The sequence below is a fragment of the Pelodiscus sinensis genome, chromosome 1 (assembly GCF_052426305.1).
Source record: "Pelodiscus sinensis isolate ZL-2025 chromosome 1, ASM5242630v1, whole genome shotgun sequence".
Lineage (NCBI taxonomy): Eukaryota > Metazoa > Chordata > Testudines > Trionychidae > Pelodiscus > Pelodiscus sinensis.
In genome coordinates, this window is record NC_143052.1 from 177,710,855 (window position 1) to 177,738,762 (window position 27,908).

Genomic DNA, 27,908 nt, shown 5'->3' on the forward strand with positions numbered 1-27,908 from the left:
CAGAAATTTTAAATCTTTATTCCAAATTAATTTTTCTGATGTTTGACCTGGGCATTGTCAGCCCTTAATCTGATGCCAAAGTGAAGTAACTCTTATTTACTCATTATCCCCTTCAATGTTCATAAGCAAGTATGATTTCACTGTACTTATTGGGGAGGCTCAATTGAGATAATCTTGGATTAATCCCATTACACTCTCTAGTCAGGCTTGTTTATTGCCTCCTTTGTTGTCAGATGTACATAAACTATTTGAAAGGCATTACCCTGGCTGGGTATTGCTATTACCACTCTTTATGGCATTTCCCTCCCATGTGAGACAGAGAGAGTCAAAAGGTGAAATCTTGATTCTTTTTGGCACTTTAAAAATCTGCTATTTTTTAGTACCAGTCCTGGAAAGGCACTTAGGCACAAGTGCACCTTCTGCAGTGTCACTTGCCCACATAATATGAGAGAGGTTAAGACCCAGGGCTAAAATTAGGCTCAACCTTACGTGTTTGCAAGACTGGTGCTTCATAGATTTTACTTTGAGACTTTTAACTATTGATGAATTTTAAAAAATATCTAAACGGTAAGTTCAGTAGTAAAGATGAACATAAAATGTGGATATATATATATAGAACATTAAAATGGGGGGAAATTCTTTTATAGGTCAAAATGATTAACATAATTTTGGGATAATAAATAATATTTCTTGTAGGTATAAAACAAGCCCAAGAACAGATTCAAACTCCAGGTACTATAATTTCACATTCAATTGTAATAATATTTTTGATGTGTTGGTAAAAAAATGAGTACTGTATTTCTTCTAAAGTAAAAGTGGACTTGAACCATTTAGACTGTGTCAATTCAAGTGTATGATCAAAAGTATGGTTATATTTGTAAAGCAAACGAATTGTGATATTACTCCCCTTTCTGCATAATGGATTTTCCAGGCTTTGTCTAATAAGCAGGTAATACATGGTTAAATATATTTGTTTTAACGTTTATTTCCTTCAAGAAATATGGCAGGTATTTTCTACAGCTGGTGGGTACAAACTCTGTGATTCATGGGGGCACTTAGATTAATTTAACACCAACTGCTCTTTGTGCTTACATTGTCTCAAATGTTTTACAGTATAGAACCTAAAGTTCTTTGTTGTTTTAAAGGAAATAATTGACATGAATTCATGCCATAAATACTGATGTTACTGGAGAAAAAGTTAATTGTGATTGTAAAAGTTGACCCAACTTTTAAAAAAAGATCACTGTAAGCACAGTGGTTTCTTTTGTTGAGGTTGAAAGCAAAAACGGAATTTGTGCTTTTGGAATATTTATCAAACAGGAAAATTCAGCTGTTAGAATCCATATTGAGGACTGTATCATGCCACAATGTAAACACAATTCTTTTGTTGCATATTTGAACTGTGGGAATGATATGGCCCCTAATATGGGTGAATATGCAAGTAGATTATCTATGTTGCGTTTCTACTTAGCTGAATTGTTCATATTATGCTTCAATTTTACTGTAAAAATCTCAGCATTGAATGTTACTGTTTCTGTCTGTATTCCTAAAATAAATATATAAAATGTTGTAAGGAGTCTTTGTCACTCACATAGGAGTGCAGTTAAGGAATGATTCTGATTTACTATGTTAGAGCCTTTATTTATGAACTAGTATAAGATAGATATCAGTGAGAGGATGTATATTTTACTGATTGACCCAGACCTGAAATGGTCTTGCATTTAAAAATTCATATTGCTGTCTCTGGTAGCTCTGCCTGCAGAAAACTTGCCTGTGTACAAGGATTAAAAGTTTTGGAAGTTTTGCAAGTTGTGTACGCTATCTATTAACTGTTCCAAAACCTACCTACTTTGATTTTGTTACCCAGATTTCTTTACCTCTTATTTCTAAGATCTGTGATGCTGGGCAATTGTTCTTCAGTAGTAAACTCTAATTCATGCAAAAAGCACTTAAGGAATTTCCACTCAAGCTCACAGAGCTAAGGACGGCAGGATAAGTCCTCGTGTTTATAAAATATGAAAAAGTGGCGTAAAATAAATAAGCTTTTCATGTTTACTTGTTTGTGGAGACTTTATCCTGGTGAATTTCAGTTAAACATGATGGGAAAAATTGTAATGTTTTTAAAGGATTAACAAAAAAAATAGGTACATAAATAAATATTTTTCATACAAGCATGATTCCCATCAATTTATGCTTCACAGTAAAAACAGATTCTCTTTTTTCCCCCCTCTCTTCTTGGGCTAACATTTAAGCTTATTTTTAACATCTGGTATCATACAAGATGCTGAAATGTTACCATTTCTGTCAATTAAAATTATTTTGCCCTTTAAACGTATAAAGAAATCTCAGTTTTGTAACATATCACAAATTTGATTTTTTTGCTCTGCTGAAAATCCTTTCCCCTCTACCCCTGCCTATAAAACAATACATAACTGTAGAACATGGCTTAACTCCATTTTTTTCCTCATGGCCATGATTCTGCAATCCATTTTCCTCTCCTCTTCCTGGTATCCTTGTAGCAATTTCCAGTCTGTGGGAGATAACTTCCTCCCTATTACCAACCAGCAGGGGGGCCCATGTTTCCTTGTTTTGGAGCTGCAGGACATTTGTTCTACCCTGTTTACAGTCAGCTGGTGTAGTTTTTTCTACCTTATTGCTTGCCTTTTTCATCAGCACACAGGGGGCTACCAAATCGGAAATGATCTTAATTAAATGTTTTCTATATAGAAACAACTAGGCCTTTTTTTGTGAAATGCAGGCAGCAGACCTTATCACAAAAGACAAAGACAAATATTTATCAAGGAAGAAAAGGTGTCCATGGTTGCTTACAACAGGTTTAATTTTTTTCTCTCTCTCTTGGTGAAGATGTTTAACAAAGTAAGATATTTATTAGGACATTTTGTTGAAATTATTTGTTTCCCTGTAAGATCTACACATGAAACATTTTTTTCTTCCTATAATTTGCCAAATGAAATGTACAAAATGCAAACACCTGTGTGTGTTGACTTTGTATTTGAAGATTTTTCATTTCACAGTATAATAGTTATTTTTTTTCCTTTCTGTTATGAAAGAAATGGTCATCTTGGCTATCTTGCTTTTATGATACTTCTGACTCCGTTGAAGGGAATACCACATTTCTAAATTTTAAAAATTCCTTTTAAATATTCCTTTATCAAGGAATGGTATGTGCCCTTAAGTGAATAAGTTTTTAGATTTTACTGATTACTTAAATGCTGACTCTTTATTTTTCTAAATGCTCTGATTGATATTGCAAATCTGATAAAGCTATTTTTGTATGCTGTAAATAGAAGAAATTTAATTAATATTATCTTGAGGGAATTTATTTTTGATTGTTCCTCTTGTCTTTTTTGTAATTTGGAGAATTTGATCTTTTAAATGAACTCTAAGATTTCTGTTATTTTAACAGAGCTTTCTTTAATATTAATATAAATTGATGTTTAATTTACATTTGGCTAAGACAAATTCTTACTTCTATGAAATCCTGTTCCAAATAAGTAAGTCATTGGTTACTTTAACGAAGAAAAGCAACTTTTCAAAGTTTCACAGTAATGTAAAGTTGTGATTGTTTATTAAAATAGCAAGTTTTAGTGCAGTAATGTGTACTCTATAACCAGTGTTACTGTACAGTTTCCTTGATTTGATCTTACTGTAGAGCAGTGATTAAGCTTCTATATTCCGGTTCATATTTGTTTTCTTGTGTTAAGGCACACTGTAGAATATTTTTCCATGGAAAGCTACATTAGGTTTTACAACTTATGTAAGATTTTTTATTACAATGCAGCAGAATAAACATACTCTAGCACAAAAGTAATGTTTCCAGTTTCAGCTATTTGCCATTCTAATCTACTTTGCAGCTATTGAGGGCCAGATTTACAAATTTTGACTCCCTCAAGTAGTCATTTATGTGAGTATTGTCACTAAAATGAATGGGACTCCCTTACATAAACAAGGATTTGTGGGATCAAAATTTGTGTTTTATTTCATATCCACTGATTCTATATTTTAACTTAGTGGTGGAAACAGAACTTTGAAATTGTATATGAGTAAGAGCTTTTTTATCACAATGTTATTTTTTTTTGAAATTTTCTGCTTCACACTGAGTTCCACAAAGCCATTTTGAGCCATCAGCATATGAAAAATATTTGTGTGAATTTCTAAGTTATGTGTACAATAAATATCATATTAAATATTTGTACAATATTTAGGGAATCATGCCTTTATAAAACAATCTATTTTGATTAAAATACCAACACAATAGAATTTTATTAGCTAAAATTAAATCAATGCAATACTTCTAAGGCTGAACCTATTATGTGATTTCTTCTTTAGGAGCTCTGTTGTGATAATGGATATATAGTTTCTACCGTGTTCCTGCTAAATACATAATACAGATGTGTTGCTAAAAATACATAATGTCTTGCCTTTTTTCCTCTCTTTCACACAGACATCCCTCCCTCCACCTAAAAACTAAGGGTTTTGGAAGCATCATTAAACTTAAAAAAACTGTTTCCTCTTATTTACGTCTCTCTTTTTTTAGTCACTTTCTCTTTATTCTTGCTTGGATAAAAATGGCTATGATACAGACTGCAGTATATCAACTCTTTCTGTATTTCCTGTAATAATATCTTAGAATATATTTCTGGAAATGATATGTAAATATTGTGAATAAGGTTATATACATGATGCTGTGCTGGTTAATCTATGTTGTCTTCTATTCTAATTGAATAAAATACTTATCTAGTCTATCTTGGTTTAAACCATAATTTTCTGCTGAGGTCCTGTGACAGGAAACAGCAGTGCAACAGTCACGCCACTGAGAGGGAGGTTTATTGTTTGAAGAGAGTATATTTTAATAAAATGTTGGAATGTACATTTGAATTGTTGTTGCTTTCTGACAAACAATTTTTGTTTTTAATTTAAATGTAACTAATTTACAATGGTTAGAAAGCGTATACCACAATGTTGTCTCCCCGGCCTGCAAATTGCACTACTTGAAGGTTATATATTTTTATGACTTGAACCTAACAGAACCTATAACACATTGAGAAAGAAAGAAAGAAATTCCCCAGGCTGATCAGAAAAGCTCATTTTTAAGATAACTTATCCCTAAACATATGCAGTGTGCTTTCCTCTTTGCTTCCATCAGTAACATACACGTTATTTCTTGTACCTATAAAGATGTCTGTAATATATTAAATAATATGTTCAAGGACTCAAAACTAATACAAATATGCTTCTGTTGAAATGAATTCAGCCCAGAGTCAGAAAGTAGTTTAAGATCAATGTTAATGTATTATTGCTTGCAATGAGAGTGCTGGTTATTTGATATGTTATCTGCTTTCCATCAGCCTGGCTACATTTTTTTTCATGAACAAATTATTCAGAGTTAATTTAGAAAAAAATATTTAAAATGCCAGTATTTTTGTTTCATTTTTATACTGTACTTCTTCCATATAGGCTGTTGTATAACAATAGTTTATGTACCTGAAATTGTTTAAAGTACTCCAGCCTTTTCTGCTAGTGCCTTTCAACTGAAAAAGATCAACCCTGGACCTGATTCTGTATACACTAATATGCACAGTAATTTTTCTCATGAAGTACCACCACTGAGATTAAGAGATCATATGAGTAAAGTTAATAAGTGCTTTCATGATAGACTGACTATTCTTTAAATGCCTGATTGAAAACAGTGGTTAGTCTAACTCATTATTTCCTTCTTATTTTCCCAATATTGCCTCAGACCTGAGCATAATCCTTTTCTTGTTTCTTTTCAAAAACTAGAAGACTTTTCAGTCCCTCTTTTCTCACTTTGCTCCTGCCTTCTTTATTTCCTTTATGTACGGACAGCAGGGCTGTTAACAAACTCATACAGTACCCTAAAACTATCAAGAGATTTACTTGTATTACAGAAACATTTCAATCAACTTTTGTTATAATTTTTAAAAAAGAGAGTACAGTACTGTATCTAGAAATATCTTAAACTAACTTCTGTTTTTAATTTTGTATGACATTTTGCTGAGTATGTTTTATATAATGAACGTACAGAGCCTATAAGCACTAACTGAAGTAATACTGAGTCTTTCAGAACTACATAGTCCTTGTGTTATAAACTGTCTCCATTTAAAAAAGTTTACATCTGTCCTTTCATTGGACATGTTTAAAAGCCACTAAATGTAAACACTTGAAAATATTTTAGATAATACGAAGTTAGTAGTTATTTCTTGTAATTATAGGCCCATTTACTGCTCTTTTATAATCAATGGGAAACTTGCAATCGACTTAATTAAATTACCCTATATTTGTGTCAGTTTTTGAAATGTTTTGTTTGGCTTTCCTGTCAAATTAAATAGGTCTTTTTACATATGGGTATTAACTGTGTTCATGCCTTCTGTGTTTTCTATCCTTCAGTCCTTAGGGGACTTTCATGTCAGAATTTAATATGAAACCAAAATGGCTCTCTAGAAAGGTAATAGGGTTTTATAGAATTTACCCTAAAAGCATTTGAAGTTTTTTAAAAGAGTCTATCTTCTTTTTATAGTATTTTTGAATGATATTATTGAAAGAATACAATTTTCTACTCCTCTAGTATGGTTAAAAGATCTTTAAATAATAATTATCTTTTTGCTGTTAAATTCTATCGGGTTTGGTATAGGGGAAAATTATGCAAATTATTATTAACAGGAATTGTGTTAAATCCTGAACAGTGGGACTACCTATATTTTGTTATTTACTTTGGTTTGGGCAAGGGAAAAAACCTACCTCGTAACCACTTCCTGAAAGCTTCAGCAGAAATTAAAGATATATTCAATTATTTTTTTCTTCTTGAAAGAAAAACTATAGACAAAGATATTTTAAATATGTTCAAATGCTTCTGTTTCTATATGTTTTGAAAGCACTGTAAGTAATGATTTAGTATGATAGAAACTAATGTAAGTATAATAATAAAATAAAGAATAGAAGGGACATCAGATTAGATTGTTTCAGATGTTATAAAATTTAATTTTCTTTCTTTTTCAAATTTATACAATCCTTGTGTCTTTGGTAAAAACAAGGGTGTAATTAATGGTGTAGTTAGAAGTTTAAATGTAATGAAATTCAAGATGGATTCCAAAGCAATAAAACGAGTAACAGGAAGCTTCAGACTGTGTGGAGTAAATGTTCAGGGCCAGATTATAACTACCTGAAGGATCACACAGTGTGAAGTCATTAGCTTTCTGGATTTATTTTGACAAGTATCTAGAACAGTATCTGGGAGTATATAATAAGTTATGCATGGAGTTTTAGAAGTTTACAAGTGTAAAAAGGTGTTTATATTATTATTAGTCATTCTTTGTATCATGGTAGGAGAAATGTGTCTGGTGCTGTACAAACAAGGATACTGCAAATGTTGCCCCTAATCCTGCAAACAGCATAATGTGTACATAACTCTACTCATATGAGTAATCAAATACTAGCAGGTGACATGTAGATTTGGGTGTTTTCAGGCTTGAGCTTATAGAGTATATTATATGATTTTCATTCCATTATTTATATATATTGAGGAAATTGTGCCATATACTGATCACATTTTTAACATGTAGAAAGAATGTATATAATATAGGCAGACACATAATGTAGCTATTTTTTTTAACCCTTCTGCCAGGTAGCACCAGCACTAGCCAGGGCCGGGTTCAATATGTAGGGGATCCTCTCCATCCATCCAAAACAGAACTGGCTCGAGCCCCCACCTAGTAACCTGGGAAATTCACACAACACCTTTGGGCACCTGTGGGAGGCAATGCTTCCACACTTGCAAGCGCAGAGTCTGAGTGTGGAAAAGAAACATTTAATAAAAGGGAAAGAAGTAATGTGGCATTAATTTGGGAAAACACCACAATGTTCATAACCAAACCACGAGTAATCGCCCCAGCTCAGATAAGTTACATAATGTCACTTTCCTCACCTCTCTTACTATAATATTTTGTAACTTGAATGCTATGGTGATGAGAGAATTATAAATACCTAGGCATAAGGACATTTTACCAATATTTTACTACATTTAGGGGTTTTTTTTTGTCCAGTCATGTTTGTTGTAATTGATGTATGTAGTGAATGGCAGCATTTAACCAGGTCAGCCGTGTTTGTGATGGGCCCCAAAGATATTGTCTCTTGTCTTTATTACTTGAACAATAACGAATGGCATTACCATCCCAATGTACAGTATAAAATGTGCAATTACATACTTGTACTGAGTAAAACAAAATGGAAAACAACTGGAAAAAGTCATGGTGATCATTGTTTTATTAACATATGCAACAAACCTAGAATGCACACATTCTACACATGTAGAATACACAAATAGAAATACTGAAGAATGTCTTGTTTCGAAATAAGGTATATAACAGGTTTTACAAACTATATGCTTCAAAACCCCGTAGAAGTTAGGTAATGCTCCCATTTTCCACTGAATGGATGTATTGAAAGCCATTTTAAAAATAAAACAGTAATGGTCTTGCTTATTAGCAGACAGAAAGGGTTATGGAAACCATGACCTTTTACGTTAAATCAGTTTGGTCACTGAAATCAAGGCCATGCATAACTAGCTGTCAGGTTTGCTGAGTTAGAAACAGTATTTCTATAATACGAATTTGAACAGCACAAAGTACGATGGGGAACTGATTCGGACTGGTGTCTAAAATAGGGACAACTGTAATCAAAGTATTAAGAATGCCCAGTTGCCTCTTTCATGGGAATTAGGAATAATATTGGGGTAGGGCATGCAAACCTTGAACTGTTTTGGAGGTCTAGAATACAATTTGACTGCAGTTTTGTACAGGTGGGGAGGAACAAAATCTTTTCATACAAACCTCATCCCAGATTACTATGGAAAATAAAGATAGGGTTATATAATAAATAATGCTCGAGGGAGAAAATATGTTTTCAGCTGAAATTTGAAAATAGATGCAAGGAAACCTCCCCCCCCCCCCCCCAAATGTTGTCATGAGAGGGATCTTGCTACAGTAGTATAAGTACCAGAGAAAGAGACACAGACAACTCTAATGTATAGGAAAATAATTTTGACAGGAGGGAATAACAAAGGTCTGCATGGTGGTGGTGATGATCCAGGATGATATTCACAATGTTGTATCTTCCATTATCATCAAAGAATAAAGTACAAGGAAACTTCTGTAACTAAGAGAAAGAGGGTGGTAACTGTATAGTAACCAGCTTTTATTGTAGTATTGACAAACCAAAACAGCTGATGAAGTGGTTTTTACTCACAAAAACTTATGCCCAAATAAATCAGAAAGGTGTGCATGTTTTTGTATGCAAGAGTGAAAATAGGATGAAGGCATGCCAATATATGTTAGGTCCTATATTATCATCTGTTGAACAGAAATATATTTATATGAGAAAGATGTATGTTGAGGATGAAATTATTTTTATTGGTTGCTTTGAAAGTGGTTTGACTGTTCAGTTTCAATTATATTTCAGTTATCAAAGGGGTAGCTGTGTTCGTCTCTATCCCCAAAAGCGAGGAGTCTTGTGGCACCTTAAAGACTAACAGATTCATTTGAGCATATGCTTTTGTGGGCAAAGACCCACTTCATCAGATGCACCAGTGAGAGTTTTTTCAAGAGATTGATGAATTTCCACTTTATAAGGCTAAATTCAGTTCCTTGCATGGTGACAAATATCAGAGGGGTAGCCATATTTGTATCTGCAAAAACAACGAGGAGTCCTGTGCCATCTAAAAGAATAGATTAATTTGGGCATAGGCCATTGTGGGCAAAAATACGTGCAATCTGATCAAGTGAGTTTTTGCTCACAAAAGCTTTTGCCCCAAAATGTTTGTTAATTGTATTTCAGCCATTGAAAGGAGGAATTTTGCTGAGTAATATTGTAGAAATTTTTGGGCCCTCTCCCAACATTAATAGCTTGTTGTTACTTTTTAGAAATATTTATCTCATAATGTTTCCTTGGCATAGATTTCTGTAAAATGAGACAAGATGCTGTACTCTGGTTACCAATATTGTAAAATAAACATTTGAGTTATTTTAGAATTTTGAAGCAGTTGTGCTTGCATATCGCTCACATAGACTTCATTCTTTACTTTTCTGACTTGAGTTTTCTGTGGATCACCAGGTATGCATCCAAGCCAGTATAAGGTTCTGCTGACTGATTAATCACCTGTGAAGCTGTGCTGTCCTGCAGCTTAGAGGGAACACTGATCATGAGCATATTTAAGTTTCCTGTGGTAACATAAAGTTTGTTTACAGCCACCAGTCCTGGCTCTCAGTTATCTGTGCTACCATTTAACTCTAATTTACCCCTAAATGTTTTCTAAGATCCCAGTAAGTAATGGAAGTGTTGGTAACACTGCTAGACAATATTGACTTCCTGTGCTTTGGCAAATTCTCTGGTTTGGCACTGGTCATGTCCTGAGGGTGCTGGACTAAAGAGGTTAAATCTGTAGCATAATTTAGAATGACAGTCAGATAAGGGCCAGTATATACTGGACATGTTCAACAGCATAGCTACTTCTTTCAGGAAAGAGCTACACCCCTGAGAGATGAAGCTATGCCAATCTAATGTAGACACTTCGTCATTGCTTTTCTGGAAAAGCAAGCGGCCAGTGTAGACAGCTGGCAAGTTATTCTGGAAAAGCGGCTACTTTTCCGGAATAAGTGGCTCAGTGTAGACACAGCCGATCTACTGTAAAATTGTCAGTGTTTTTCCGGAAAAACATGCTGCTCCCATTCGGGCAAAAGTCCTTTTCCGGAAAAACTGTTCCGGAAAAGGGCCAGTGTAGACAGTACAGTAGTCTTTTCCACAAAAAAGCCCCGATTGTGAAAATGACGATCGGGCCTTTTTTCCGGAAAAGCGCGTCTACATTGGCCACGGATGCTTTTCCGGAAAAAGTGCTTTTCCGGAAAAGCATCCTGCCAATGTAGACGTGCTTTTTCCGGAAATACTTATAATGGAAACTGTTCCGTTTTAAGCATTTCCGGAAAAGGGTGCCAGTTTAGACGTAGCCTTCTAGATTGACAGATGAATTCTTCTGTGAACCTTGCTATCTCCTCTTAAGGAGGTGAATTACCTATGGCCAATAAGAGAACCCCTCCACTGGCATAAGCAGTGTCTATGCTGAAATACTACATCTGTGCCACTGATGCAGTTTAAGGGTAAACATAGCCTTAGTCTTTGCTCATTAACTGTTTGCCAGAGGTGTTTGCCAAAGAATTAAGGCCTGGCAAGCATTTGTTTTTTGGCTCTATTGAAGAAGCTTGTTTTCTCACTGTTGTTCATCCTTTGGTTTGAAGATGAAAAACAGGACTGAAAGCTTGCCAGTATTTGTGTATTTATAACTCAGGATTCAGTCATTTTGGTAGAGAAATGACAGTTGCAAGGAGAAAAGAATATTGCTCCTTTAAGTACTTATTTTCCCCCCTTTGGAAAAATTTCCATTACATTTAATTAACTTCTCTCTAGGCTACAAGTGAAACAACTTTAAAAATAGTCCAGGGAACTTTCTTGCCAGTCTCTGTTTCCAGTTTATTTTTCATAGTTCTGCAAGTGATACCTCAATTTTAAGTAATCTGGCTGAATAAATGTTTCCCTGGAAAAATATTGTTAATGAATAAGCTATTTGGAAGTGTGCTTGTTTGTACTAAAGTAATATCTTCAAATGCTACTTGATGAAAAATTCTTAGCAGTAATCACCCTCTGAATCTCCCGACACAGTCCTGACTGAGAAATCTACTGACTTCAAGAGAAGTGCTTCATGTGAACAATAGCAAGCCCAGGTCTAAATAATAACAATAGGGAGCAGGGCACTGTATTGGTGGGAGAGGATAAATCTATAGATTGTGTTTGTGTAGCTCCTGCTACAATGGGCAAATTTTGATATAAATTCTATTTAAAAAATTACCCATCACCAACTATTATGGTTCCAAAATGCTGAAAACTTATTTTGGAAGAGAACCTTATTTTTTTTTCTGGAATAAGACCTCTTGGGGGAAAACATGAAGTAAGCACTGTGGACTTGAAAGGCAAGTTTATACTCCACATTCTGAACCGTCTTGCAGAGTTGCTTATTTATGTTAGCTTGATGGATGACAATTGAACACCTGGGATGACAGCAAGTTAGGGGAGAGGTTGCAGCACAGCATGTCAGCAATGAAACGCCAGAGCAGCATTGCACTTCACAGGCAGCACAGCATAGAGCAATTGGCTGTGTTCTTTGGATAGATGAAATATTTATTTTTCTTACAAAGTAGTATTTACACTACAATTAAGAGATATCACTTGAGATAATTGTTTTGTTTGTCAGCCTTACCTTTCAGGTGTTGTTCACTGTGTTTTGCAACTACAGATGGTAGAAGAATTTATATGCAAATATATATCGTTAGTCTTAATATTATGATTTACAAAACAAGTTCTGCCTTGATAAATTTCCATTATGAGGAATTATTACTCATTTGCTTTATATTAGGTAGACTCCGTATAGAAAAATATATATATTAACTGCTTACTACGGTAATTGTATGGCCTGATATCTAAGTACAGATTAAATATATCTCGTTTAATTACAAAGTAGTTTCTGATTATTTCTGGTTTAATCTTTAGCTTCAAAACGAGGCCCTGGGAACACCTTAGCTGGACCTAAATTCTGCTACAAAACTTCCTCTGATTTTTAAAGGCTGCTGGTGGCAGTATTCTTTGTTTAATTTAAAAATGTAGGTTTTATTGCATTTAATATGTCCTTAAAATATCAGTAGTTCTCTTGAATAGAAAATGCATTATATTCTCACGTTGTTCAGTGTGCCATAGACTTTTGTATCCTCACTATTGATGTAGGGTCTCTACTCTTTTCTTCCAAAACCCTCAGTTAATATTTGCATTGAATGAACTAGTATTTTTAAGACCTCAGTGAACCTGGGTATACTGAAAGAATGACAGGAGACACTTGATAAGGATTTTAACCAGACTGCAACTTTCTTATATGGAGTGCTGGGACTACCCCAGTCAGATAAAGTATACAGTAAAGACAAATCCATTTTTAATCAGATAATTACCCAGGGCTTCCACCAGCCTTTCCTCAATGCCATCCAGGTCCCCCAGCCAATCCAGGGCTTGGATATTACCATCCTACTAGGTGAGTTAAGGTGGGCTTTGAGAACGAGAAATGGGGAGGGTTGGCTCCCTCTCATACCAGTCTCAGATAGGGGTGGCAGGTTTGCAGAAATGTTTGTGGTGCCCAGAATGCCCAGAGCCCACACCCTGCCTCCACATAAATGCCCTCTTCCCCACCAGCCTAACTCTCTGGGAGAGAGTTTAGGTGGATGGAGGTGAGCTGGCTCTGGGCAGAAGTTTGGGTACTAGGTGCAGGCTCTGAGCTGGGACAAGGGAATGGAGTACAAGGTTCAGGCTCTGGGAGGGAGTTTGGGTGCAGGAGGGAGTGAGGGGTCAGACTCTTGAAGGAAATGTGGGTCTTCGGCTTCAGGCTCTGGCATTAAATTAGGTATATCTTGGTGTGCTGATGAGGATTCAAAATAGGGAGTGTCTCAACTATTTCAGGCAGATATGTCTGTGTGGACAAGGAATTCTTTAAATTGAATGGATACGTTCCTGACATAATTTTAAATACTAGAGCTAGTTGAAGTTACCTAAAACATAAACACAGTTGACATGGATTCACGTTGAACATACATGAACAGTGTTTTTATTTAATGGGTCTTCTGCTAGTTGGAATTATTTGAAGTCCCAGATTATAAAGTACAGTGTATTGGACAGTTAATGAGGCGCATTGTATGAAGAAGTTGACCAAACTTATACAGAACATCTTGTTAGAGCGTAGAGGCAGGGATTGTGCCTTCATTTGTTTTGTATGGACATAAATGTAAAGCAAAAAATTCCCAGTCTTGCAATGTACATAAACATGAATTTAATATTAAACATGGGAATAGTCTTGCTCCTCTAAATGATTAGGATAAGACCTCCACAAAAGAGTTTATATCTCAATTTGTGACTGACAGTATTCTTCCTATAAAGCAGTGTTTCTTAAACTGCATTCTGTGGTACACCGGTGTGCTGCAACGCAGTCGGAGGTGTGCCGCAGAGAACAACAGAATTCAAAATGGTCACCCTTAAAGAAGCAGGCAACTTTTTTTTTTTTTGCCCAATAACTTCCTCCAACCCTTTCTTTCTCAATAACTCCTCCCCAACCCTTTCTTTCTCTCAATAACTTCTGCCTCCCCTGATCCTTTTTACCCCCAAACTTTTTTTTTCTCAAAAAAAATCCTTGGTGTGCCTCATAAAAAAAAAATTATTGTTTGGTGTTCCTCGATCTTAAAAAGTTTAAGAAAAACTGCTCTAAAGCATCTGGAACTGATCATCATTGAACATAAGAATATAAGAATGGCCATACTAGATCAGACCAAAGGTCCATCTAGCTCAGTAGCCTGTTGCTGACAGTGATCAATGTCAGATGCCCCAGAGGGAGTGAACAGAATGGGGAATATTTAAACAATCCCTCTCCCGTCATCCATTCCTAGCCTCTGACAGAGGCTAAGAATACCATTCCTACCCATCCTGGCTAATAGCCACTGATGGACCTAACCTCCATGAATTTATCAAGTTCTTTCTTGAACTCTGTTAGGCTTTGTCTGTACTGCTGTCTTTGCCAGCAGCGCCTATGCAAATGAAGAGTGGATTAGTATATTACCATGCCTCATTTGCATAATTATCCAAGCCATATTTGTGCAAAAACAAGCAGTGTAGACTTTTTTTTTGCGCAAAGTCCCCATTTTGCGCAAGATCTGGGAGAGGCATAAGGACACCACTTGCTACCTCTCTCCATTTTTAAAACTTACCATTTATTCCTACCCTTTGTTTCCTGTCTTTTAACCAGTTATCAATCCATGAGAGGACTTTCCATCTTGTCCCATGACAACTTACTTTACTTAAGAGCCTTTGGTGAAGGACCTTGTCCTAGGTTTTCTGGAAATCTAAATATATTATATCTACTGAATCCTCCCTATCCACATGTTTACTGACCCCTTCAAAGAACTCTAGTATATTATTAAGACATGATTTCCATTTACAGAAACCATTTTGACTTTTCCCCAACTATGTTCATCTATGTGTCTGAAAATTTTATTCTTTACCATAGTTTCAGCTAATTTGCCCGGTACTGACATTAGAACTACCAGCCTGTAATTGCCAGGATCACATCTAGAGCCCTTTTTATATATTGGTGTCACATTAGGTATCATCCAGTCATTAGGTACAGAAGCTGATTTAAAGGACAGCATACAAACAGTGTTTAATCAGCCCCACCCACTTGGCCAACCCCCTGCCTGGAGCCCTGTGCCTCTGACTGGGCAGGGCTGATTAATCACCTGCGAAGCTGTGCTGCTGTGCAGCTTAGAGGAAACACTGATTATAAACCATAGTTAATAGTTACCCAATTTCACATCTGAGTTCTTACAGAACTCTTGGTTAAATGCCATCTGGTCCTGGTGACTTGTTACTATTAAGTTTATCAATTTGTTCCACAACCTCCTCTCACGATACCTCAATCTGGGAAAATTCCTCAGATTTGTCACCTAAAATGAATGGCTCAAGTTTGGGAATCTCCCCAACATCCTCAGCTGTGAAGACTGAAGCAAAGAATTCATTTAGTTTCTCCACAATGACTTTATCATCTTTGAGTGCTTCTTTGGCATCTCAATTGTCCTAGGGATCCGCTGGTTATTTAGCCGGCTTCCTGCTTCTGATGTACTTAAAAAACATTTTGCTATTACTTTTTGGGTTTTTTGGCTAGGTGTTCTTCAAATTCCTTTTTGGCTTTTCTTATTATATTTTTACACTTTGACAGAGTTTATGTTCCTTTCTGATTTCCACCCTACGATTTAACTTCCACTTTTTAATCAATGCCTTTTTATCTCTCTCTCTCCTTCTTTTACTTGGTTGGTAAACCGTGGTGGTACTTTTTTGGTTCTCTTACTGTGTTTTTAAATTTTTGTTATATATTTAAGTTGGGCCTCTATTAGGGTGTCTTTGAAAAGTTTCCATGCCCCTTGCAGAGATTTTACTTTTGTCACTGTACCTTTTAATTTTAGTTCAACTAACCTCCTCATTTTTGTGTAGTTCCCCATTCTGAAACTAAATGCCACAGTGTTAGGCTGCTGAGGTCTTTTTCCTACCACAGGGATGTTAAATTTTATGACATTATGGTCACTATTTCCTAGCTGGATACTGAATAGAGGATACTGGGCAGGATTGACTGAAGAACTGATCCAGTATGGCAAATCATATGGAAAAAGGGCTTATTTTCCACAAGATCCCGTCTAGACTGGCACTTTTCTCCGGCAAAACCCTGAGCCAGAAAAAAGCAGCAGCCATGTTCATGCAAATGCCGCGGGGGATATTTAAATCCCCTGCAGCATTTGCAATTCCGAAGTGTCTCATTAGCATCCCTTTTACAGAAAAGGGTGCCAGTGTAGACACAGCCCAAGTGTCAGTGCATACCCAGATGTGAAAAGAGTGTTTTCAGGATCAAACATAGAGTGGAACAAATAAAAATATGGGACAGATAAATAGACAATGATTTTCCATAATTCCCTTGATAAAGGGCAGGTTGGAAGGAACAACACTTTTATTGCTGTCTTGTTGGTGCATGCTGTATAAATAACAACATTGTTAATAATTTAGAGATAAGTGCCTGAAGATGCAAGAGGCTTATCTCTTAATATCAGTCCTGGAATACATTTATTACATCCTTCCCCATTTCATCTTTGGAGTTTTAATTACTGCCTTTAACTGTGATTTGAATTTGGCAGATTGCTAAAATTCATAGGCTAAACACAGCAGAATGAAGTTATAACTTTTTCTCATCCTATGCCACTGATCGCATTACAGACTTTTAGCTATGTTTCAGATTGTGCAATAAAATTGATTTTTCTCTGTTAAGTGTTGCTGCATTTCAATTCTGCTTAATATATTTCAAGAGATGGTGCCAGACACCAGGTGCAGAAGATGAGTTTAAAATGTAAGGTGGATTAATGTTGTAAAGGAATCAGACTGAAATATGTCTACCACAAATAAGTCTCTCAGAAGATATATAAACTTGCTTCCTGTACTTAAAAAGATCTCTTTTCTGCCTTAAAATATGAATAGAATCACTTGTGCTTGTTAGGAGGAGGATATGTTGAAGTTGACTTCAATTCACTCAAATAGTTACACCTATATGTATTTGGGGGCCACATCTTTGGCCTTACTCGCTGGCAGGAAGCAACAGTAAAGCACACTAACAGGTTAGCTGAAGCTTCTCCAGATGTAGGGCAGGCCCTGGTGACAAAGAAGTACTATAGCTGATCCCATCCTTACACTTTCTGGCATAGGCGGCATCGCAGGGGCAAGCCATAGGTCATGAGTTTGAGGAGCCCTGGGGATTGAGGGAAGAGAAAAGTGTTCCTGAAAAAGGTTGAGTATAATGTTGTTAAAGAGTCTGTATTTCATAAACAGTTTTCTTTAAACAAGGTAAATTCCTGGACCATGTGCTATTAAACAAACATTCCATATCCCTGAGCTGTCACATAACTCCGAAGTGTTAAAAAAGCTATTTTTGAATGATCAATTTAAAAAAAATATTTTGAAATATGTCTTAAATGAAAACATTTTCCATACCTATTTGGATAACTTGAAATTGGCCAAAACCAGTGTTTATGGCTACCTCCCTGATTCACACAAAGAAACAAAATCTGCTGCTGTTCTGGGAAAGATGAGACATTTCAACCCAGAAAGAAATTTTTGAGAGAGTGTATAACCTGTCTTTTCCCACAATTGCTCACTGTGAAGAAAGAAAGAAAGAAAGAAAGAAAGAAAGAAAGAAAGATGATTAATTTAAAGACAAGTGGTCATCTTTATTAGGATTAATGCTAGGTGAGCTGGGCTTTTGGTAATATTTCTAAAAGTATTTAAGTGACTTGAGTTCTATTGACTTTCAATGTGATATAGGCACTTTTGAAAATTTTACCCTTTGTGCCTATCATGGCAAGGTTTCATGACCATTTTCCAGTATTGAGCAGAAACTAGGCTGTCAAGTAATTGCAATTAATGAAAACTGAATTAACTTGATTAAAAAAGTCATGATTAATTGCGGTTTTAATCACAGTTTAAAAGAATAGAATACCAATTTAAATTTATTATGAACATTGATGGATTGTTTTACATTTTTAAATGCATTGATTTCAGTTACCATACAGAATACAAAGTGTACAGTGCTCATTTATGTTATTTTTTATTACAAATATTTGCACTTCAAAAGAATGATTAAAAAATACTGTTTTTCAATTAACCTCATACAAGAACACTAAGTCCTACTTCTTGTCATTAAGCCAAACAAGTTTGTGTTCATTTACAAGAGATAATTCTAATCTCTTCTTATTTACAATGCAATTTAAGTGCCGGACATGCTGAACATTGGTTTGCTCCTTCATGCTTTGACTTGTAGACTCTAAAGTTTTGCTTTTGAGTAGTTATGCAAAAAAAACCAAGTAATTTGAATGGTGCAATTTCATAATAAAGAGATCGCACTACAGTACTTGCATGAGGTGATTTGAAAAATATTTTTTGTTTATCTTTTTTGCTGTGTAAATATTTGTAATAAAATAATATAAAGTGAGTATTGTAAACTTTGTGTTCTGTTTTGTAATTGAAATCAATATATTTGAACATATAGAAAAACATTCTAATATGCCCATTATAAAAGTAAAGTGTTATTATGTTGTTGTTTAACAGTGAAATAACTGCAAATAATCATGACTTTTTTTATCCCTTGATAAATTAGGCCATTTTTCTAATTGTTTGACAGCTCTATTAGAAACTATTGACAATAATGGTTTAAAATGAAAGTGACATTTCAATCTCAATTGTAACAGCATTAGAGTTATAATGTGTTCTACAGTCTTTCAGTGGAATTGAATACCCTCAATTATATTTTATATCATAGAACTGTTCAAGAACATTTTGAGTTTCCCTTGATCTATTCTGTTTAGAAGACAGAAAACAAAAGTTCTGGTATGGAATGCAGCATTAGAGATGAGGCCTGTTTTAAAACTTTAATGCTGTATATTTATTTGGAACAGATATTAATTTTTACTGAATATGAAACTTTTATTCTATTAGTAATTTCAATTGCCATTAAACAGTAGCTTTTAGACCATACTATTTTTACTACTAGAAAGATTATGATTTAAAGAAAATCTTTACATTTTTCTGTGCCAAAATGGGATCATACTTTAAAAAAATCTATGTAGTAATTTTGATATAGTCCATTTTTTTGGTCTTTGTTACTATAATAGCTAATCTTTTCATACATTTGCTTTTAACATAGAACTATAAAAGCTCTTATACTGAAAATACCAAATAGGTGATAGATTATCTTATAGGAGTTATCTTGCCAATATCTGGTAGCTTGTGTCTTAAAAATATGGGTTCTACAGGCCTCTCCTGCTTTGCAGTTTAGTTATAAATTCAGGGTAATGGTGTCTTATCAGCTGAGGTCCTCCCAGACAGACCATTAATCTTCCTAGTTTCCTGTAACCTGTAAACCTGCACTTTTACTTGGCTCCCACTCCCTTACCATTAGCCATTTATGTCAGAAATTAACAATCTTATTTAATGGGGCACCTACATTTAAAGCTTCTCTGTATCCAACAAAATCTGACTAAAACATCAGGCAGACAAGTTTAATGAGATCAAGTGGGCTCTAGAGAGCCAACTCAGCCATCCCAGTAGTTTTTGCAAGAAGCCAGGTGGTGTTGCAGCAGAGCTATCGTGTTGAAAAAAGATTTGAATAAGAAAGCACACTAGTAAAAGGCTAGGCATCATATTGTAGTGGGAAAAGTCAGTAACCAATTACTTGTTTTTAAACAGATTAAAATTGCTTGTCTAGCATCAATGAAGCTGGCAAAAAATATGTCATGAGAATGAGAAGTTCCTGAGTCTGAAAAGGAAGTGGAAGTTTATGGGGAGAAGATGGGTGATGGGCAACGGTTATGGAGAGACTTTCTGGGACCAGATTCATGGCTGAATGGAAAAGGAGCACTAATGAAACAAAAACAGGAAGAAGTAAAGCACAGTGGATTTAACTGCAACAGAATCAACATGGCTATTCTGCAGGAAGGGGGAAGATTGAAGAGCTTCTTTATAAGGCTTGTCATGCTGCACATTGCAGAGGCCAGCTCTCTGCAGGCATCCCTCATACCCTACCCCTGGCCCCTGTTCAGCAGGGTTCTAGAGAGGCATAATTGAGGTTGGGTCAGGTGGATCTGCAAATCATGTTTCTCCACTGTCCTCACTAAACATGATGAGAAACTGGCAGCAGAGTTCCTCTACTACATGATGTGGCTCTCTTCCCTGACCAAACTCCATACAACTCCCTACCTCATATTCAGCTGCTGAGATTTTGGGTGTCAGGGAAAGCGATAAGATTTAGCTCCAAGACTGTTGAGATGAAAAGGAAAAAATATCAGAGAGAAGAGACTTTATTGATGTGGTGTATTGTGCTGCAGGATCCCTTCAAGAGCATGTGCTACTGCTTCAACAGCATATCACGTGGTGACAGCCTTCAAGGCATTGACCCCATTGGCTGTGGGATTCTGACATAGACACCTAATCAATGTGAGATCTCCAAACAATCAGTTTTTTTATATGAAAAAAAATCCAAGGTGTAGACAGTAAAATACCTTCTCAGTGTGGATGATGATAAATCTAAATGCCACAGTTTATTTAAGGTCTCTGTCAGGGTAGGATAAAATTCATAACTCTTGGTCTTTGCCTGTCTGACCTCCTTTCACTTCCTGTTTTTGATTTCCTTTGCTGCAGTATGAACTCTTGCATATTGGATATTTAAATGGACATTGGGGCACAGGGTAACCCAGATCAGCAAGAGTTTCAGAATATTTTAAAATTCCTTTTCCAATATTGTACTGTAACACAAATTCAAATTGTGAAGTTTATTGCAGTGCAAAAATGCTTGGAAATTTTGCTGAACAATTTTTCTGTTCACATAGTCAGTGGCTGTTTTCAGCTATATAGGAACTTTTGTTGTGGGCAAGTCACTTGGCAGGACATGCCCTTATTCACCATCTGAAGGCTAAACCAATTGAAACTCAGCAAGGAGGAGGGTATAAATATGGGAACCCAGAGACAGACTGAGGAACTCAGCAGCTGAATTGTGTTCACTGGTATCCACTGTGAGGTGTGCGTGTTTTCAAAAATTTTATAAATCTTTTTTTGGATCCAGAGATGATATGTTCTCTGTCTTACTGGCTGCCAAAGAAGGATATTTAAAGTTCCCGCTCATTGTGAGAGTTTGACTGGAGGAGTTGGAGGAGACTGTAGAACTTTCATCTCATTCTAGCTGTAAGACGTTTTAGGAACATAAATATATTTTCAATTGCAAAAAGGGCTGAGGACTCCTACTGAGAGAGAGTTGGAGTGAAGTGCATACATACCTGTATGCACATAAATGGCCAGACTGGGTCAGACCAAAGGTTCATCTAGTCCAATATTTGGTCTTCTGACCAGAGGACAATGCCATGGGCCTCAGAGGGAATGAACAGAACAGGTAATCATCAAGTGGTCCTTCACCTATCACCCATTCCCAGCTTTGGCAAACACGGGCTAAAGACACCATACAAGGCATATGTTTCCACAGTATTTTACAATAGTAACAAATATGGAAGTTTGTAGGAGAAACACCAAAGGGTTATCATGAAACAGTTGTTTATGAGAAATATTCACAGGCATTTCAACTAATTCTTCCTATTGGTCAATATGGTGTGAGTCTTCACTGACAGCACAGCCTCAATATTCTATATCAATAAGCAAGGATGGACATGTATGTTGGCTCTATGCCAAGAGATGCTCCATCTCCAGGACTTTTGCATCAGCCAGTACATCCATCTGGAAGTGAATCACCTCCCTGCAGAGAAAAATGCCCTAGCAGATCACCTCAGCAGGAACTCTCACCACAAGCAGTTGCTCTGCCCAGGCAGTCTTCACTAGGGGAAGACAGTACTCCAGGACCTGTTCTCCACCAGGCACAACAGAAAGTATGGTCTGTTTTGCTCCCAACAAGGGCTGGGTAGGGGCTCGGTCCCCAGTGCCCTCCATTTGTAATGGTCCGAGGGTCTGATCTACGCATTTCTGCTGATCTCTCTATTCACTTGGATTCTGGTGTAGATCAGGAGAGACAAAGCCCAGGTTACCATGATCACCCCAAGCACTTCACCAGCACTGATGGGCATGTTCATGAGCATGACTCTGCTCTCCTTGTCTCCTTTCCAACCAACCGGACCTGCTGATGTAGGACCATGGGTGGCTCTTGCACTCAAACCTCATGTCCCTGTACCTCTCAATGTTGATGCTCTGTGCTTGATTCAGTAGGAATACGCTTGTTCAGCAGAGCTCCAGCAGCTGCTTCTGGGAAACAGCCATCCATGAGGCTGATTTACCTGGCCAGTTGGATAAAGTTCTTTGACTGGGCTTTAGAATGTGATTTATAGCTGCTGCTCAGAATCCAATGTCTCACTAACTCATCACTAAGCAGGCCAAAGACAATGTTGAATTTTGCAGAGCTGTATTACAATACATGCAGCTGTGAACTCTTCTCCGCCTCCATGGGTACTGCTTAGTGGTCACCTCACATGGAATGGACATGAGCAGTTACTCAAATTAAAGACAAGTACCTGTTCCACAACTGGTGTTCTTTGAGATGTGTTGCTCACATCCATTCCATGACCCACCCTCTTTCCCCAATATTGGGGTTTCCAGAAAGAAGAAATTGATGATAGCGGGAGTAGGTGGCACACTTCATCTCTTGCCATAAAGGTGAAACTCTAGGGGTTGCCAAACTCATTCCTCTACGGATACTGCTGAGGGGAAAAACTTCCAGCACCAATGCATGTGTTGAGCGCACATGCCTAATATGGAATGGCCGTGAGGAATGCATCTCGAAGAACACCAATGACAGCATAGGTAGCTGTCTTTTTCAAGCGAAACCAGGGAGGCAGACTGATTTTCTGCTTGCTTTCCCTGACTCCATTTATTGCTTGGTAGACAGTCCATCCAGAGGCTGCTGGGGGATGGAAGGGGTGGGCAGTCTGCTTATTTACCCTCCAGGCAAATAGATGAGCCAAAAAAAATTATTTTGGTTCTCTCCCAAATGGAAGTCTCTGACTTTTCCTTCCTGTGAAAAATGTTGGGTTTTCAGTCCATTAAAAAAAACCTAAACATTTTTCATTGAATGAAAAATGCTGTGTCCACCTCTGAGATTCAACCTCTCAAATAATCTCTGGAAGGAAAAGTGAGAGAATTCCATTTGGGGGAGAACCAAAATGGTGATTTTCAATATATATATTTTTACTTTATTACTACCATAAACTTTGTGCCTCTAGCTGAAAACATATCTCCCTCCGTGTTCATGCCACAGGTGGGGAAAGTTTTTTGTGGTGAATGTGAAGTTGATACCACTGTATAAGTATTTAGCTTCAGTTTCATGGATCACCAATTGAAGGACTGAAATTTGAGTTCATCCCATAAACTTAAATTAATTTAGTCACTGATTTCATTTAAACCTATATGTAAAGGATTAACAATATTGGGCAAGCAGCTAGCTGAATCCCAGTAATTGTGACTCTATATGACTATGTGTATAGGGATTTTTATGGTGGGAGATGGAGACTTTATATAGAGGATACCATTTACCAGCACAACTACAGTATATGCAAAGTTGATTTTTTGGACCATGCTTCCTGTAGAGTTTACTCTTTGATACATATAGATACCCCGACAAAAGAAAGAAATGAAAGATGTATTCCATGATGAATTAACTGCTTTGTATTTTCTGACAGAAAGCATATGTTACTTTCAGTTGAAAAATAAATTAATATTGGTGCAATTATAATTTTATTATCCAAGGTATAATTTATATCACAGATTGGTTATTTACCCTGTGTAGGTATATACATGGCTTATAAGCTTAGCAATAAAAATATAGAAATGTGTGAAGTTCTTTTAGCAAAGCAAAGTAAAAATTAAACTCTAGAAAAATTCTCAGCATATTTTTATTCTTTCTGCATTAGAATAATATTCTGTTGATATTGGTTTGCACTTTTTATTTAAAGCTTCCAGAAGTTTAGTTTTATGATCTTAGTGCTCCAAATAAAGAGGTCAAGGAATTTGTGAACATGCAGGTGTTTTAAACAAGAAGGGGTTCAAATAAGCCATTAAATGGGTGCAGCTCTATCGACTTAACTAGAGTTGTGAATTCTAACTTCCATGGCTGGATTTCAGCTGAAATTCACTCATAATAAAAAAAGTGACTGATTACATGAAAGCAGCAGATTTCCTCTCTGTATTCTATATCCTCTCTATTTACCCTTAATAACAAAAAACCCATTTATGCTCTATTTTTTTTAAACTGCTCGCTTTATAGAAACCCACACAGATTTAGGAGGGGGAGCAGGATTCCATTTTGGTTCATGCACCATCAGAAGAGCTAACTAAAATTTAATAACATACCTTTCACCTTAATATGAGTAGCTTTCAGGTGAATCGTGCAATAACAGCAAGTACAGAGGTCACTTTAATTGTAAGAAAGCAGAAAATGCCAAGATAAAGTGAATTTTACCTGCCAATGGTAATTGTCAAATTTTTAGTGGCTGTTATTTGATAATATTCTTGTATTGTGTTAGGATTATTGCTGGTGATGCAGAAACCATAAAAACACAGCATTTTATGTTTGCAGGGCTGAGAGTTAGAAAAAATATTTTTCTACTTGTAAACTGTAAATTGAATAGATCTAATATGGGGCTATTGAAAGACAATAGTCTCAGAACTGTGCAATATAATTTTTATAGAATCACTATTCTGAGCGTAACGGTATATCATTCTTCTGTTGCAGACTGTGACATACTTTTCCCCTGGAACTGCCAGCACCTGTTCAGCATAACACCCTACTTTGCTGGTGATATCACATGCAGCTCTGACTGTGATTGGAGAATGGAATCTATCTGCAGGTCAAAGGTATGGTCCATTCTTTTCCAGTAGTTCCATAGACTGCTAAGGTTCTTTACATTCATTTTTCTACACAGTAAGACACACAAATAAAATATTAATTTTGCTTTGGTCACAGCCACTGATATCTTACAGGCAAGTTCCATTCTCCATTGATACACGGAGGTGATACTGCCAGAGGAATGTATGCTGGAGTGTCACTACTGTGTTACAGCTGAGGGGACAATTCATGGACCTCAAAAGAAATTAAAAAAGGAAAAAGAATGTCTAAAATACTGCCCTGACTTCCAAGCTGTCAGGAAAATTGGAAATTCAGGCACTTGATTCTCCACTCGGCTACATCAGTTTTACATGGCTGTAACTCCATATTGTAAAAGAGTGGAGACCGAGGCCTAAAGAAAGGATTATTTCATTTGAAGAGAACATTGTTTTTGGTAGTTTTATAGATTGTTTAAGTAGCAGCAGAAATATCAAATTAAGAACTATCAACATGGTGCACCCACTAGTGGTTACAATGTAAAATACACATTATAATTGTAATGGTTCAAAGCTGTCAAGTATTCATGTGATAGTGCCTAGAAACACACATTACCGGTGTTATCTTTGTCTCCCCTCCCTGTTTCTATCTTCTTGGTTGTTATGTCTTGGCTTTGTTTCTGTAAGCAGTTTTGGACAAGAAATGTGCCTTTTGTAGACCACTTGCCATATGCAATATACAAATGTGTATTCGTAGACCACTTGCCATAATGAGCTGGCAGGACTTGGGGAGAATGATAAGAGTGACTGATAGAAATGAAAAATGAGAGCTGGTTAAACTAGGGAAAGACATCTGGTGAGAGAGCCAAGTGTAGGAGAACTCTGCTCTTGGACTATGGGGGACCACAGGAAAGTATGAGAGTACAGGACTTCATTGTTGGGGTGTGTGTATATGCATTTTTGATGGGGTCCCCACATTTTTATAAATGAAAGCCCTATTTCATCTTGACAATTCAATGAGTACAGGGGCTTTCTCTGGCATGGACCTCATCATTCTGTTGTCTATAGATTTTATATTGTACTGGATTTTTCCTAGGAGTTTAATTATTCTAGCATTTCCTCATCCCTGTCCTAATATATAATCAAGATCTCATGAATGCATATGTTCAGAAGGTGTGTGTGTGTGTGTGTGTGTGTGTGTGTGTGTGTGTGTGTGTGTGTGTGTGTGTGTGTGTATGTATGTATGTAAACTTCACAGCTAGTGGTTTTTCTTCATACATTTTTCCAGGCATGTGGTTTCGGGTTATTAGTTGTATTATATTTTATTTGCTAGTATGTTGCTACATGTGAAGTGTCAAAACACAGTGTATTGAATAGAGATGTTATGTATTTACAATAGCTAGTTCTTTCCCTTTTCTTGTTTACTGATAAATTAGGTTTAACTGTCTATTGAAAGGGACTATGTTGGCTTGAATATGAATTGCTCCATTAGAAATTTTGGCAGCACACAAGCCGATTAACTTAGAGCTGGATTCAAAGGTGATACAAATGGTATTGTAAGTGACATGTTGGTAAGTATGCATAAAGGAAAAATGGAGGCCAGGGATAAAAGAATGATGTCATATCAAATAAAGCAACCAACAGGAAGGTAAAAGTAAATAGGGGGCCCAGCTGATCTTGATTTGTTGTTGGTTGCTTTTTCCATCTTCTGCTTTCTTGGGGTGTAGGTCACACCAACTTTATTACATATGCCATTCCTTCTGAATTTGGCCTCCTGAGAATGGTTCTGCCATCCACTACTTCATGGAAGAGAATTTATTTATTATTGAGTACCATATTTTTGTTACTGAAGACACATGAGAGTCCACCCTTATTGTGGACAAATGCAAAGGAAAATGTTACATGTAGGCCGTGTCTACACTGGGCCACTTATTCCGGAAAATCAGCCGCTTTTCCGGAATAAGCTGCGAGCTGTCTACACTGGCCCTTGAATTTCCGGAAAAGCAACGATGTTCTACTGTACAACATCAGCCACTATTCCGGAAAAACTATTCTGCTCCCGCTCGGGCATAAGTCCTTATTCCGGAACACTGTTTCGGAAAAGGACCAGTGTAGACAGCCCAGTAGTCTTTTCTGGAAAAAAGCCCCGATCGCGAAAATGGCGATCGGGGCTCTTTTCCAGAAAAGCGCGTCTACATTGGTCACAAACGCTTTTCTGGAAAATGGGCTTTTCCGGAAAAGCAGCCTGCCAATGTAGACACTCCTTTTCCGGAAAAACTGAAAACGGAATAGTATTCCGTTTTAAGCATTTCTGGAAATTCATGCCAGTGTAGACACAGCCTTGGTGTCTGACTTGTGGAACTAATTTGACTACCTCCATTTGCTCTTATGATGAGGGAAAATGTGAGGAATTGTAGGTACCCTTCTTCAAGATGCTTCATTTTTACTTTCTCTCTGTGTTGCTGCACTGCGATTAAATTATAGGAGTGAAATCCTGTCCACATTGAAGTTAATGGGAATTTTGTCTTTGACTTTGGTAGGGATTAGGATTTTGACTTAAGAATCTTCTGGTTTCTAACAATGGAGCTTTTCCATTAGCTCAACAAAGGAGATCTCCTCAGACTTTAAATTCTTATGTCACCACCAATTCCGCTTTTTCAATAATTCTCTAAGACTGAAGTTTGCATGAAATTGTTTCAGAGTTCTACACTCGGATAGAAAAACATACATAAAGAAATCTTTGATGATCCCAATCTTGTTAGGGGAAAGTATAGGCTTAATATTGTGGCATACATATATCGTGATGGAAGGGGCGGGAGAGAGAGGACAGTGGGGCTATG

The 27,908-nt window shown here is 36.5% G+C and overlaps 1 protein-coding gene across 5 annotated transcripts in view; it reads left to right on the forward strand.

Moving 5' to 3' along the window:
* LOC149525675 (uncharacterized) overlaps positions 1 to 27,908 on the forward strand; it is a 444,259-nt gene that overhangs the window by 166,111 nt on the left and 250,240 nt on the right. For all 5 annotated transcript variants that reach the window (XM_089773544.1, XM_089773522.1, XM_089773533.1 and 2 more), the window contains one exon: positions 24,980 to 25,101. In XM_089773544.1, coding sequence (XP_089629670.1) covers positions 24,980 to 25,101 — 122 coding nt within the window. The remainder of the gene's footprint in view (positions 1 to 24,979; positions 25,102 to 27,908) is intronic.